The 15,490-nt window shown below is 35.4% G+C and overlaps 2 protein-coding genes across 3 annotated transcripts in view; one reads left to right on the top strand and one right to left on the bottom strand.

Moving 5' to 3' along the window:
* The window catches only part of GABA-B-R3 (gamma-aminobutyric acid type B receptor subunit 3), a 180,032-nt gene extending 170,959 nt beyond the window's left edge, over positions 1-9,073 (top strand). For both annotated transcript variants that reach the window (XM_076118114.1, XM_076118113.1), the window contains exons 9-17: positions 49-306; positions 626-686; positions 912-1,140; positions 1,490-1,625; positions 1,933-2,021; positions 2,441-2,630; positions 3,559-3,877; positions 4,218-4,447; positions 5,313-9,073. In XM_076118114.1, the coding sequence (XP_075974229.1) occupies positions 49-306; positions 626-686; positions 912-1,140; positions 1,490-1,625; positions 1,933-2,021; positions 2,441-2,630; positions 3,559-3,877; positions 4,218-4,447; positions 5,313-6,215 (2,415 nt within the window). In that variant the 3' untranslated portion in view covers positions 6,216-9,073. The remainder of the gene's footprint in view (positions 1-48; positions 307-625; positions 687-911; positions 1,141-1,489; positions 1,626-1,932; positions 2,022-2,440; positions 2,631-3,558; positions 3,878-4,217; positions 4,448-5,312) is intronic.
* A 106-nt stretch (positions 9,074-9,179) lies between these two features.
* Dbp21E2 (putative ATP-dependent RNA helicase Dbp21E2) lies at positions 9,180-14,846 on the bottom strand. Its single transcript, XM_076118115.1, has 5 exons — positions 14,266-14,846; positions 13,008-13,279; positions 12,400-12,572; positions 10,499-10,775; positions 9,180-9,841 (listed from the first exon to the last, which is right to left on the bottom strand). The coding sequence occupies exons 1-5, from the start codon at positions 14,774-14,776 to the stop codon at positions 9,587-9,589; spliced, it is 1,488 nt and encodes a 495-aa protein (XP_075974230.1). The 5' UTR covers positions 14,777-14,846; the 3' UTR covers positions 9,180-9,586.
* Positions 14,847-15,490: the final 644 nt, after the last annotated feature.

The following is a 15,490-nucleotide window of genomic DNA, read 5'->3' as shown; positions in this document are numbered from 1 at the left end:
CTCAAAAAAATTACTTTTAAACGAAAAACTAAACTTTTATCTTTGCAGACAAACGAAATGTTCCACCGCGAAATGGAAGCAGCTGGAGTGCCAGTATCTCCGTACGCTCCACAGACATACGACGCTGTCTGGGCCATGGCACTAGCTCTTAGCAAAGCGGAACAGCTTTGGAGGACTTCGGGAGGGAGGAGGAACAACGGAACTGTTATAACCAGACTCGGCCTGAGCCACTTTGATTATGATAGACAGGATATGGCGAAGGAATTCCTGGATCAGCTCGCCAATTTGAGTTTCGTTGGAGTTTCGGTACGTAACTTTATACTGTAGCTCAATTCTCTACTACTATCGACCTCCGACATCGGCCGGCTTATCATCAAGAAATTTTGTATGAAAATCTGATCAGCGCCTCTAACGGGCGTCGTAGTAACTATTTCGGCAGTACATTTGAAATGTCAATCTTTCGTTACTAGACAGTACCGACTGTAGAGAATCGCGCTACTGTTCTGAGAATTTTATATTGTAGTTTGAAATGTACGGTAGCTTGCAAAGTTTACGTACTAACTTCATTTTCTCGGAAATTCTGGTAGTTTTTTCGGAAATGTCTTAATTTGTGCTTTATTTTCAGGGTCCTGTATCTTTCAATGGAGCTGATAGGATAGGTACATCAGCATTCTATCAGATTCAAGGTAATTTACCAAAAAATAATCACACTTTTTTTTATCTACTACTATATACATTGTTTTAACTCCACATAGAAGAGTCTCATAATACCTTGGGAATTCAAATTCTTTTCTACTAACCTGAACATCGATGATTTTCTTACCTTAACCACCTTGAGCCTTACTCGCCTAATCTTATTTTAGCCTAGCAAATTCAAAATAAATGATCTTACTCCCTCGTTTCCCATCTAGGAGGCCGTCCAAAAACTGTAGCTCTCTACACCCACGGCAGAGAGATGACTTGCGCAGAATGCACGCGACCACAATGGGCTGGAGGTATACCGGCCGCTAGAAGACTCCTGGTATTAAGAGTGGACTCTGTATGGGCTCCAGCTAGGCTGGCTGTGGCAGCGTTAGCAGCTTTAGGAGTCGCGCTTGCTCTTGCGTTCCTGGTTTTCAATTTGCACTATAGCAAGAGAAGGTACGCTTTCTATCAGTAACTTAGAGTATTTTCTTCTACTTATGTCGATTAAAGACTTTTAGTTGTATGTTCTTCTATGCAATCAATATTTATGAAAATCTTTTACGAAGTAAAACTAGTAGCAGCAAAAAACCTCGAAAAAGTATATTTATGTAACACAGCGGCCAAGTAAGGCTGTTTTTGCGAAACTTCTTCTATCAGAATAGACGCTGAATGTATCTAAAGAAATCCGGGCTTTAAATTTGTCGTTACATATGAAGAGATAATTCTTCCAAATTATGAGAAGAATTCTTGATCAAGGGGCTAGAAAACTTATAATATTAACTACTGTCTGTCTGTCGCATTGCAGATCAATAAAGCTGTCATCTCCTCGGCTGAACAACATGACACTCATCGGCTGCGTGCTCGTGTATACAGCAGTCGCACTGCTCGGAGTTGACAACGCGACCCTACCTTCTTATGTGCCCTTCTCTGCGATGTGCACCGTGAGTATTTATCATTATAATACAACCTCACTTAAGATCCCGTTCTCTTCTTACTTCAGAAGTAATAAGTATTATGTAATGCATAAGTAACGCTTCAGGTTTTATAATTTTTTTGCGAGATACGTAATATTACACAGGTTCTCTGAAAAAAATCTTATAATTAATTCAAATTATATTAAAAAAGGAAAAATAGCTGACAGGTTTCTTCATCACAGTACAGGCCTCAAAAATCGATGGATCTTTACCAATGTTATCAATATTAATTAAGCATCTCTTATCCCATTTAATAGAATATTATACTTTGCAGGGCAGAGTCTACATCCTATCTGCTGGCTTTTCACTGGCGTTTGGTTCCATGTTTGCAAAGACGTATCGTGTGCACAGGATATTTGTAAGGTAGGTAATTAGCAACTAATTTCTGAAAAAATCCTCGTCTATCTATTACCGACCCGCCCCGACAATGCCCGGTTCAAAAAATATTTTACACAACATTTTTCTAATTTTTACCCACAATCCTTGCTCCTAACCACCCTATCTATTAAGAGAACTGCATCAAAATCCATTGCGTAGTTTTAGGGGTCTTGCATTAACCTTTCGTATGCCAGAACGCAGGTCTGCGAGCCAATTTTTGAAGCTGAACCGTAGATTTGCGCGATATAGACGCAATGTGCAACAACGCGGGTTTAAAATAACGCGGCAGATGGGACATTTTTGACGCCGCGCGGGTCCGGCATACGAAAGGTTTAAGGACAGACAGCGGAAAACGTCTTTGTTTTATACAAATAATGATAGCATATTCGGCTTCTATGTTTCAGTAACCGCAGTGGTGTGTGTAAGACAAAGTTACTTCAAGACACGCCGCTCATATCTCTGGTGTGCGCGTTACTGGTGATCGACGGCATGATCGTCACTCTCTGGGCGATGCTGGACCCCATGGAACGTCATCTCAAGAACCTTACCACGGAGATCAGCGCCACTGATCGAGGAGTCATTTATCAGCCTCAGGTTTGATTGAGATGTTTTAAATATTCACGTTTGAAGTTATTTGGTGTTAAAGTGACTACCTCGCGGATTAGAATTGTGAACGGGTTCGATTCCCACATGGACAGTAAAAAAACAACATTGTGACGTACTATAGTAGGGCCGCTGAATTATTACCGATTTGACACATGACAAATTGACAATACTAGTGAAGTGACTGAACAGGTAACTCTAATATCATTTTGGAACAGTTTGTTTTTAAATATTCTAGTATAGAGTTTAATTAAATAAAATCAAAACCAATAATAGTTAAAGAAACAAGTTCTTCATTAGGTGGAGTATCCTTGATGAAATAAAATAAATATCCGTATTCCTTATTCCTATATTCCATCAATATTCTTTGAAATAAAAATCATACCTATTCCAATGAATTCGGACCGAATACTATTAAGCACATCACTATGAAAACAAGACGCACGAATCCGCACCATGTAACTTTATACAAGCGCGCTAAAGAACAAAAAATAAATGTTTTCATATTATTTACAAACTATTTTAAGTTTTGAAACAGTGTTTATTGGAAAATTAATTAATTCTGATATTTTGACATAAAGTTTTATATTAAAGAGGTATTCTAAATCATTCCGCAAATGTGACGCTCGTGCAAGGTTATATCGATTAATTTAAAGAATAATCTGTCAAATCGGTAATTACTCGGCGGCCCTACTATAGCCAAATGCTCTAAATAGGCTTTAATGTTCCTAACAATCCGGACATATTATAATTTTTAGAGTTAATCCCCGACCTCGGAGATCCCCTAAAAATCACTTTTTTCTATTATTCGAATAAATAATATCTTCTCCACAATATAAAGCAGGCTTCGATTCGAGATTTCTTGTTTTGGATTTTTGTAATTTATTCCCACTCCAACAAAACTCATTTTCTTTTTCAGATAGAAGTCTGTAAATCGCAAAACACGACAGGCTGGTTGTGCGCACTCTACGCCTACAAGGGCCTTCTACTTATCGTCGGGGTCTACATGGCATGGGAGACGAGGAATGTCAAGATATCTGCCCTGAACGACTCCAAATACATCGGCATTAGTGTCTATTCCGTCGTCATCACTAGCGCCAGTGTGGTCGTGATCGGAACTATTATTTCTGAACGAGCTACTTTGGCGTATATATCGATTACCAGTTTGATACTAATTACTACTACTTCTACGTTGTGTTTGCTGTTTTTGCCGAAGATTGTAGCTATAAGGACTAAAGGTTAGTACAATTTGAAATTTTTATTTATCTATTTATGGTCCAGTTACTGACATAATATTTCACATAATATTATTGTACACATCCGTGATGTAGTAGTTAAAGTGGTCGCTATTACCGCGTACTTAGTCCGAGGGTCGTGAGTGATTTGTCCTATCGAAACGCGACGTGAATTACAAATAGTTTTGGAGCTTGTTGTGCTAAATGTCCATTGTTTTCAGTGTTTAGTACGAGCGTTTTAAACAGAAAAATCCAGCATTTAAATTTGTTCCGAACATAACTGATAGCTTGTATAATTAAGTTTTATTTATTTCATCGACTTACAAACTGCTTTTTCTTTCAGCGGAAGACGACCCAGTAATACAAAGCCTAGGTCTTAGATTAGAGTGTAAAACTAGAAGATTTGTGACAGACGAAACTCAAGAACTTCACTTCAGGATAGAGATACAGAACAGGGTGTATAAACGAGAGGTGGCAGCCCTGGATAAGGAGATAGGGAGGCTGGAGAAACTCCTCGCTGAACCACTGGACACTGGGAGCGGGTCTAACGTGTCTATTGCTTTGCATAAAAGGGTGAGGACAATTCTTTCTTTGTTTCTTATTGTTTGATGAACTGAGCGGGAACTTGATGCTAAGGCTTTATACTGTTTTGTTTTAAATAGATAATTTATAGGTTAATAATAATATATTAATTATAATATTAACTACTGTGGGGCGATTTCCTACATTTATCGACTATTGTATTTTGTATGAAAATCTGAACAGCGCCTATAGTACTTCGACAGAACCATTTACTCCAATTGTCTCTATATGAAAAATGACAATGGAGAATGTTGAGAACAAATTTGGATTATTAGCACTCCATATTCTCTGTTAAAAATAAAAAATACTAGTGAAAGAATTACTTTGATACGTCAATTAGTTTCCGATTTATAAGTAAAACAAGTTGTAACCGCACGGTGACGTGTGACGTCATTGTACATTACGCTAAGTCTGGCTCACACGGTCCTTTTTAATTGTAATAAGCGGATGAAAACACAACAAACTACTGCATAAGCTATTACATCTACGGCTGGAGACTTGATATTAAGCGGGACGCGGCCCGCGCGGCGCGGTGTACTATGACGTCACGCTGTTAGCCGGACTCGATATTTTTCGAAACTTTGAATGCTTGTAAAATCAAAACTGCTTGGTATTTTTGACTAAAACAAAAACTAGTTTTCATGTACATGTACAGGCTATACTGAGTCAAAATTTAAAGCGATTAGGCATACCTAATAACATTCTCCATTGTCAGTCGATAAACTGAGTAGAAATTCAGACTACTAGCTCAACAAGGACAAAATATTTGTTATCTGCTTTCAACTTTGTACAGAAAAATCAGAATCGATTAAAACCCATCTTTAACCTTTAATATATCAATCAAACACTTTTTCAGACGGAATTAAACACAGTAGAAGAAGAAGGCATAGCACGTGCAGACATCGACAGACGGACTCCAAGCATTAGTGGAGGCTTACCGATGCTGCTCCTCTCAGTCCTGCCTCCAGTCATCCCTCGAGCCAGCTGGCCGTCAGCCGAGGCCTACCGCGGAAGAAACTCCGTCAGTTTCAGTTCACAACCAAAACTCAACTACAGGAAATCGCAACCAGCGATAGACTTATACAACCTCTGTTTAAACAAAAGAGAAGAACACACTGGTCTACTGAGTAGACTGAAGAGTTTCTTTGGCAGTAGACCGTCGAGTAGAAAAGCCTCTACAATGTCTATAGCAGACCCAACCGGTTCGAGTATAGCAGCTGCTTTAAAAATGCATGTAGGAATGATAGCAGGTTTGGTTCCTGGCAACAGAAAACACTCCATGGTCTTATCGTGTAATACCCTTCACGTTCCACATCCAGAGTTAAAGTTAAGAAGAGAATCTTACGCCAAAAGTGGACCGATTATTCGGGTAACTGATGACGAACCTTCCTGTTCCTATGACCCTGAACCTTTAGGTCCTCAGAAGTATATAGCTGAGCCAGAGACAAAGGTGAACTTTGTACTACCAGCGACTCATAAAAGACCAATGTCTCATCAGAATTCTTGTGAGAAAATCAAAGGTTCCCCAAGGTTTCCGCATAGAATATCGCCGTCTGCTGGAAACAGTCTGACTACCTTGGATACAAGGAGGAAGACCAGCGCAGACAATGTCTTTGGGATGACAGCTAGAGTGTTTGAAGAGCAACGAAGATATAGCCACCAGAATGTTAACCAAGATACAAAGGGCAAGTCCATTTTGGAGAGCAGATGGAAGTCCACTGAAGACGCGAGGCCAGGACCTTCATCGGCGAGAGATTAGGTATAACCTGCCGTCATTTTAGGAATATCTTATGTCTTGAGTACCATATTCCAGAGGGAAAGTAGTTCAGTGTGCCAAAATTGTGCCAAAGGATAATGAAGGAGGGTTTTTACTATCGCCAAGTGTGCAGACATAATTGAAAATATACTTTAACTATAACTTAGATTATTGTAAGTAGTGATTTTAAGGTAAGGTTTCGCAATAGATTTTTTACTTAACATAATTAGCATTTTAATAAGATAAATATGTCTATAATATCATAGATATGGATAGAAAAATGTTTGTATTATTTGAAATAGAAAATACTTTAATAATTTATTTAAAACTATTTACTGTGTGATTAAATTAAATTTTATTTAAACGCTCAATTATCTAGCAACAGTATTTTTTATTCACGTAATAAATATGACGTGAAAAATATAAATTTGTGAAGTAAATTTTATAAGAGTCTAGAATATTATATTATTATAATAAAACTTAGATTAAAATTTAAATAATTATAATTACGCTATCTGTGCATGATTTAGTGTGTGAATATTATACAATAATCTATTATTATAAGTATATTAAATATAAAGCAATAAGATATCGGTCCGGACATTAACGAGTAAATAAAATAACTAATATTTAAATACACTTTAAATTGTAAATATATGAATATATATATTGAAAAATAAACTGTAGAGAAAATATATATACTTCTTTTGTAGAAAAGTTATTTAAACATATGTATACTTTCAGTAGGACAATTTAGGGTAACTGTAAAAAGAGCATGGCCTGAATACCTACCTAAAAATCATTCACTAATTTTGTTGTGTATCAAAACATTAATAACTTTAATTTCTTGGATTTACTTGACGCGAATGATGACCCTACTTGACAAGGGATAAGGGTAAGACAAAGAAGATTTGACGCAAATAACATTGCACATTGCTCTTCCTACAGTTATCCTTTAATTACGACAAAATAAGTTTGTAATATACTTACATTTTGAAATAAATAAACACTTGTAGTTTTATCTAATTGTAAAATACTGTATAATATTAATAATCATGTGATTATGATGAAAACAAAAAGGAATATGGACACCAAAGAGTAGAAAATAGTTTTCTAATGGCGAAGTGCCAGCAGTATCAAGCCAAGACGGCTAACTATAATAAATTATCTTTAAAATAATCCTAAATATTTATTAAAAGTAGAAAATTATAAAAAACTGTCAACATATTGCCTTACCTGGGAATTGAACTTCATAATCTTATTTCCTAATCCGCGTGTATTTGTTCTAGATATAAGTATGTAATCAATATTTAAAAGACTTACGTTACAGCGCCGACCACACTATGGGCGGTCTAGCGGTCAATGTTTCGAGTTCTGCGTTCCACGTGTATTCTAATGTACGCGGTGTCTTAAAATGCTACACACTAGTATAGCCGCCAAACCACTTGAACAAAAATTCTTTCCTAGAAAGCAAACAGAACGTAGACCTCGTGACCTAATCTATCAATGAGGCAATCGATGAAGAATTAATAGCCTTCGTTGTCGCGACCTGAAACTATTTCCCAACGGGCTTTAAAATCTGTCCCTAAGATTTAGAGAAATTGTTCAAGGCATTTGGCGACACCTATCCACACATAAATAGTCAGAATGCAGCGGTCATAGTAAATGTACTGTAAATACAGAACGTAGACCGCCGAAGATGCGTCCGTTGCCTAATTTTATCTTTATTGTAAATATTAGAGTTTTATATGTGTGACAAAACTGTGTTACTAATTATAGTGTACTTCGTAGACTTATAGAAAACCATATATATTATATTTAAATAATTAATGATAACAAGCCAAATCTAAGTATTTAAATAAACTTTAAGTAAATAATACTATAATTTCTGTAGCATCTCAAAGGAATAGACATGTAATCTTGTCTTTAAATATATCATAATTAAATTCTTACTTTTATACTTTGGAGTAAAAACCGCACACACTGTAAAATCATAACTGCGTTAAAATGCACTTTACTTAAAAAGTATTAACCATTTATGTATAAGAGGGTAAACTCGAACAGGACTGCGGTAAACTTCAGCAATTCTAAACGGAAAAAAATCCAAAGAATACCTATATTACGACCATTTTTGATTTGACTTCTGCATTTTTAAGAAACAAACTAGAAGGAATATAAATAACCTGTTTTACGACTTTTGAATAATTGGCGGATGGGCTATAAGATAGATAATGTATAGGGACAACTTTGCAGGCCAGTTTCACAGTTTATATTTAAGTGCCAGATAACCTACATGCTCAATAAAGTGACTGCAAAGGTGTGAAAACAACTGCAAATACTCCATCTGATAAGCTTTCTTATACATATTAAGAAATGGGCTTCAAATTCTATCCGGCTCTTGTTCAGGGGTCGGAAACAGGTGCAAAGTATCGCAAACCTATTTAAAAACTTTATAGGGTAACCAAATTATTCCATACTGTTAAAGTTTACCCTTAATCCTAAAATAAATACTATATAGTATTGAATATAAGCAATATTGTGGCCAGTCGATGAAGACTTACCCTGTGTGTATACTTTATTTTTAGACTCGAATGTATAGCCTTATCTTTAACGTGTACGATCCCAAAGTGTTCAATTGTTTATAAAGGGATCTTTTGTGTGTAGGAACTATCTTATTTAGATTGAATATTGTGTGAATAAAATTTTAAATTAAAATGAGTATATTATTTAAAGTACTGTTTAATCTCGTAACATGTCTGTAAATATTATTTGAGGTTCTTACAAGTATACAAAGACCCACCCTGATTGATACTGTATATTAATAAATAGTTTTCCTATTTATCTATTAACATCTCGCCTAAGGAAATCCTCCGTGCCGAGCAGAGAAGAGTTAGTATTGTGTTGCTAATTGAGTGCCAAAAGGACGACAGTTGTTTAAAAAATAGTACGGGTATAAATACAACGCCATTGGTTTTGTAACTATGTATTACAAGTTCTATTTACTACTAACAGTACATAATATTCAAGTAACTCAAACGAATTACACTTAATAATGTAAAATAAATCTTACCAGTTAGTGGCATAAGGTTCATTTCATCTTGAATCCGTATTTAAGAATTCAATAACATATTTTGCTATTCTCAATGTTTTATATTAGGTCGGGGAAGAAGTCTTTTCGCATTATAGCATGTATGAATTTGTAATAAAATCTTTTCTCTACACAAAAAAGCTCGATATTTGGGTACCTCACTGAAAGAAACCTAATGAACAGTGTACTCATTTGTGACTCTTGAAGCCAAAGAGATTTTATTACAAGTTCATACATACTATAATGCGAAAAGACTTTATCCCCGACCTAATACAACTTTTACTGTTTACCCTAACCCTCTTTCAGTCATCTTCACAATCCTGTCTTGTATAATTCTCCTGATATTCGCATTAACACTGGGTAAGTCGCCATGTTCTCTGACAGACTGTTCTATTTTTTTCACTAGTTCAATCTCTCGCGGCCAGGCAACGAAGTTTGTGACGGTACAGCCTTCTGGAGAGCCTATACGACCGGTGCGGCCGCAGCGATGGATGTAGTCAGCCGTGTAGAGCGGAAAATCGTAGTTTATTATGTGTTGTGTCTGAAATATAAAATAATTTTGTTACCCCCGGTTTCTGAGGTACATTTAGCGGTAGTTTAGGTATTAATCGATCAGCCTAGCCTTCCTTACAACTGTGTTGGAGTTGGCTTCCAGTCTCACCAAACGTAGCTGGATACCAATAGTTTAACGTGAAGCGACTGCCTATTGGTCTTCCAGTTACCGAGGTTCCCGATACCCTTCGGTAAAACTGGTAGTCAGACTTTCAAGCTTCTGACTACTGTTAACGACTGATAAAAATCTTTGAAAATGACAGCCGGGACCCATAACTTAACGTGCCATCCGCAACTCAGAGAAACTACGAATGTATCATATGGTCACCCATTCACAGAACAACTTCGGCAAGCGTAGCTTAACCTAGGAATCGATCTGCGAGGCTGTTGTTTACATTTTCTTTATTAAAATACTAGAGACCGCTGGCGACTTCGGCCGCGTGGAAACCCTTCCCGTGTAAATCCCGATACCTCGGGAACTCCGGGATAAAAAGTAGTAGCCTATGTGTTATTCTGGATCTTCAGCTACCTATATCCCAAATTTCATCGTAATCGGTTCAGTAGTATTTGCGTAAAAGAGTAACAAACATCCATACACTCTGACAAACTTTCGCATTTATAATATTAGTAGGATAAGGTAACTCACCCTAATAGTATCCAATCCTCTTGAAGCAATGTCAGTGCAAGACAATACATTAACTTTGCCGCTTTTAAACATTTCAAACTTGCCAATCTTCAACGGTACGGCCATCTTTCCATTAATATTAATACATTCTATATTATTTTCGTTCAAAAACATGGAGACGAAGTCACAGGTTGAAGTTTGGTTTGAAAATATCATTACTGGTCGTTTTTGATTGACATCTGCTTGAACTAGTTTTAGTAGTTCGGTCGGTTTTTGTGCCTTGCCGAGCCGGATAAACCTGGTGGACAAAGGGTCAGTTATAGAAGTATGAAATAACTCGCTAAGGCCTTACTACAAAGATATTTCATGTTTTTTAAGTAATTAAGTAACACAAATGGCACTTAGCATGACCCAGGAATCGAACCCTAGAACTGGTGATCAGCAGTCGTATTCACTAACGGCGGGGCCACAAATGTAGTCCGTTATTAGTTAAAGTTATAAAAAATTGCCGTATAATTAGCAAACAGAAAGGAGATCATTCATTAAAAATGGTATGCTTGACAGAACTAGCTAATTGGGAGCAATAGTTAGTATGGCTCAAAAGTTGAAGGATGGCTTTGAACCAAGTTATACTAGTTCGAAGTTTCTTTTCACTAAAAAATTCCATCTTTGACACTAGAAACCTTTTTGACCACATGCAAGTTAAGCCACAAATCCGGCAGGAAAGATGCCCCGAACTGTAATTATATAATTGAAGTCCCTGCTAATATTCGCAAGGCTCTCATCACTCAGACTCGTATATTCATAAACTGGACCTCTTGTCCTGTTAGGGACTTCACACTTGTAACTAGATGCTACAAGTGCCAGCAGTACGGGCATGCGGCAAAATCTTGCCGTGAAAGTCACACCATTTGCGGACACTGTGCGGCTACGGGACATAAAATAGACGCTTGTATAATGAAGCATACCATGGAGCCTAAATGCGCTACTTGCACACGTTACAATAAGCCCAATAAACACCAAACAGGAATAGCAGAGTGTCCCGCTAGAAAAGCTGCTGAACAGAGATACATCAACTCTGTTGATTATGAGGGTGCATAGGCGTTTAATTAAGTTATTTTTCGTAATAATTATGTGTGTGAACTTTGTACTTCATTATTATATTACTTCATTTTTCATCAATGTAAACATTCCATCAAACACTACTGACCCACTTACACTAGATTCCTTAGTTAGCAAATTTCTGAACTGCGTCATTAAATGCTTGACCTAGATTTTTATTTTTGTTTCAATATACATGTTTCGTTACTTAAGTTACATATTAGCATATTTTGTCATTTTTATATAATGATAGTGTATAGGTCCATTATAATCTTTATATTAACATAGTACTTCAATAATTGTGTTATCAAAGACTCTGACGGCCTTGTTCTCTGTCTCACCGTAACACAGGTACAAACCTAGCACGGGAGCTGGGGAATAATGTCCTGTTGGTCTGGAGTATGATACAGTTCTGTAGTGCTATCTAAACTTTACTTTGCCAGAAATTTTAACTATTATTATTTAATATCTAAATATTGTATAAGTAAATTTTTGTTTTTTATCAATAACGCTCGCCGTATCTAAGAGCCTGTGATACAGGATTTATTTATCCTAATACAGGCTCCCTATGTTTTTATTATGTACCTACCTAATATTTTAACTATAAGACTTATATTAAACTTTATGTATTAATTTATTTGAATAAATTGAATTATTATTAATTGAATTATTTTACGAAAGTGCTAGGAAACATAAAATAATGATTGATATTGTTAAGGTTAAGTATCTGAATATCTCTCCTTTACTCTCTCCTTCATAATAAATTACACTTTTATAATCATATTATTACAGGTCAATGGGTAAAACAGTTGTAAACTTACTTATGTGGCACATGAGGCAACAGTCTATGCAGATTGGAGGTGGTCACTGTTTTTAAAGAATCAGGAGCTACAAAGGAACTGACAGATTCCGGCAGCTCATGAGGCATTGTCGCACTTACTAGTGTCAATTGACACCCTGATGGAGGCGTTTGTATTTCAACTTTGTAGCGTATCTGTAATGGAGAAAGTATTTGGATTTAGATTGAATTTATACACAATGATGTAATAAATTTAGTAAAAAACTTATCTCAAATTTTCAACACAACTTATGTAGGTATGCAAGAATGTAAATGTCTTGATATTTTTCATAAAAAATATTCTCTGTCTATAAGCCACAAGCTTAAAAAACTGAATATATTTTAATGTAGTAAAACTACATTAAAATATATTCAGTTTTTTAAGCTTGCAAAGGACATTATTAAAACTAAATTAATACTCTCAAAAGAAATTATTTGTTTATTCATATCATATAAAATATTAAAATTGTTTTATCTATGGAATCACCCATCTAACCCTTCTTTGGTTGTCAAGGTTTGCGGAACCCACAGATTGTTTACCAACCAGTGAGCTCACATTGTATTGTCAAATAATATGAAACATATACATACCCCAAACTTCTTCAACAAATGTGAAAGCTTATCAACAAAGCTATCATCTAGTAATGTATCAGCTTCATCCAATACCACATGGTGTACGTTATTAATCTTAAAGATGCCTGTTGTAACAAGTTTACTGTACGCTCCTAACGTAGTCACGAGTAAATCGCAGTATTCTATCGGAGGGTTCAGCATTTTCTGCTTAGTTTTACCACCAACGAGAGTTGTTACATTGAGATTGAGGCGCTGGGCTATGTTTTGTGCTACTTCTCCCACTTGGTTAGCTGCAAAATAAATGTGAGTTTTATATACATACATAATATCACACAAAACATTATTCCCATAGGGCTATGTAGAGAGCAAATTTTAATAACACCACTTGATACATCTTTCTATGTATCCTTTACAAACTTTCCTTGCCTCACTCACATCCATACATGTTAATGTTAATTTTATAATTGTTTAACTTTTACATTGTATGTTTATTAGAAAATACATATTATCTGTATAATAAAGAGAAAATATATAGAATCCTGTCTTTGCTGAGCTAGTCAGCCTGCAACCAATGCAAGTGCAGATCAACTTTTCATGGTGAAATCAAGCATTCCATGTCTTGTTTTGAGAGATTTTTATTGTAACTAGACTTATAATTAACAATATTAAATTACAAGGCCAGTAGTCAGTAACATTCAGCAGAGCAAGGATAATAAATATTCATTCCTTCTAAAATAAAAAATTTATACATTTAACATTTTTTTGATATTTTTGAACAAAATTTAGAATTTGAATACTTTATTCGCATACAAAGACATGTTTTCCAAAAAAAACTCATTACAAAGCATTCAGTAAAACTCTTGTGATGCATTATGATAATAAATAAAGTCATGAGATGTAATTAAAACTATATATTAATGGCTTTATCCAGAGATATTTTTGTTTAGTTATAAAATTTTTCGTAAATATATTAAATTCAGTGTCTACAACATTGTGAAATAGAGGAAATATCCTTGCATAATGAATGTAACCTGCATCGAGACCAAGAAACACAAAAGAGTAAGAAGAATTTTTAATTGCATTCATTTCTGTATCAGGTGTAATATTCATAACTGTCCGTCCTGTTTAGCAAGATGTCTGGATGTGAATGAAGCAAAAATCGCCAAACCTCTATGGGAACAAGGTGTGATATTATGAATGTATGTATGTAATTTCTATATAATTCTAGTCAATTATCATGCATTGCATTTAGAAATTACAAAAAGAAAATACTTACCAAGCTCTCTACTAGGTGTTATGACAACAGCCATTGGACTATTGAAATCCTCCTTGATAGATGGTTTCCATTCCAATATATGCTGGAATATCGGCAGCAAGTAGCCCAGGGTCTTTCCACAACCGGTTTCAGCGGTAATCACAGTATTATGACCATTTAAAATCGCAGGTATGGATTTAGTTTGAATCGCAGTCGGCAAAGAAAACCCTTGCTCTGACATAACCTCAATCAGACTCGGACAAACACCGATTTCTTCAAAACTCTTCTTGTAAACCGGTTTCTCTTCTTTTTTATTGGCATTGCCGTATATGACGAAGTAGTCATTCTTTGATTTTGCATGCAACCAGCCTTTGGAAGCCAGCGGTATGCCTTCAAACTTACTGTAAGATTGACCTTCATAATGATTAAATTCTGGTCGTTTACATGATATTATAGGTAGCTTCTTTTTCGCTTGCTGCACACTGTAGTATCGGCAGTATGATAAATTGAATATATGACGCAATTTAGACATTGTTTGTTATTTAAATTCATCTATGCATGCTGAAAATCCAATGCTCCTGGTGAGAATTTGACAAATTTGACACTTGTTTGTTTTGACATTGATATTTTTTGACAATATAGCACCGTTCAGAAATATAAAAAATCTTAATAACTGTACAATGCTACGAACCGCTTTTTGCTTTTATGCAAAACCTCCGTACACCTACCTTAATTTAACAAAATATGTACCTATTTTAATACCAAAAGATTTTAATATTTTCCACATTTATATAGGTTCAAGGATTTCTATGAAATCATATCTATGCTAATATAGCTATGTATCATCATTTGATACTCAGCTCAGGTATTTTTGAGGTAAATAAATGTTACTATGGCCTTACGCGTTCTCCTCGTAATTGCGCATTGTACAGAATAAAAATTTCAGGCATTTAGTATCTCTCAAGAAATAGATACCTACCTATTTAAGTGCAGGACAATAAACAACACCAGCTAGTAACCATGAATTTCTGAAGCTAGTTTAATATTTTAGTAATAGCCTAAAGAAAAATAAGTAACATATTAATAGGAAATAAGTTGTTTAGTAATTTAAGTCGATCATAATTCATATGAGAGTTGTTAGGACAAAAAAAAACAACCTCAGTGCAAAGATAATAAAGACTACTTATTTAATGGTGAGTAAATTGATACTACGTACGTTGCCCTTCCGTAGAAATACGATAGATAA

This window comes from Anticarsia gemmatalis, chromosome 9 (assembly GCF_050436995.1).
Source record: "Anticarsia gemmatalis isolate Benzon Research Colony breed Stoneville strain chromosome 9, ilAntGemm2 primary, whole genome shotgun sequence".
NCBI lineage: Eukaryota > Metazoa > Arthropoda > Insecta > Lepidoptera > Erebidae > Anticarsia > Anticarsia gemmatalis.
Note: the sequence above shows the minus strand (reverse complement) of the source record. Positions and strands in the feature narration are given on the sequence as shown.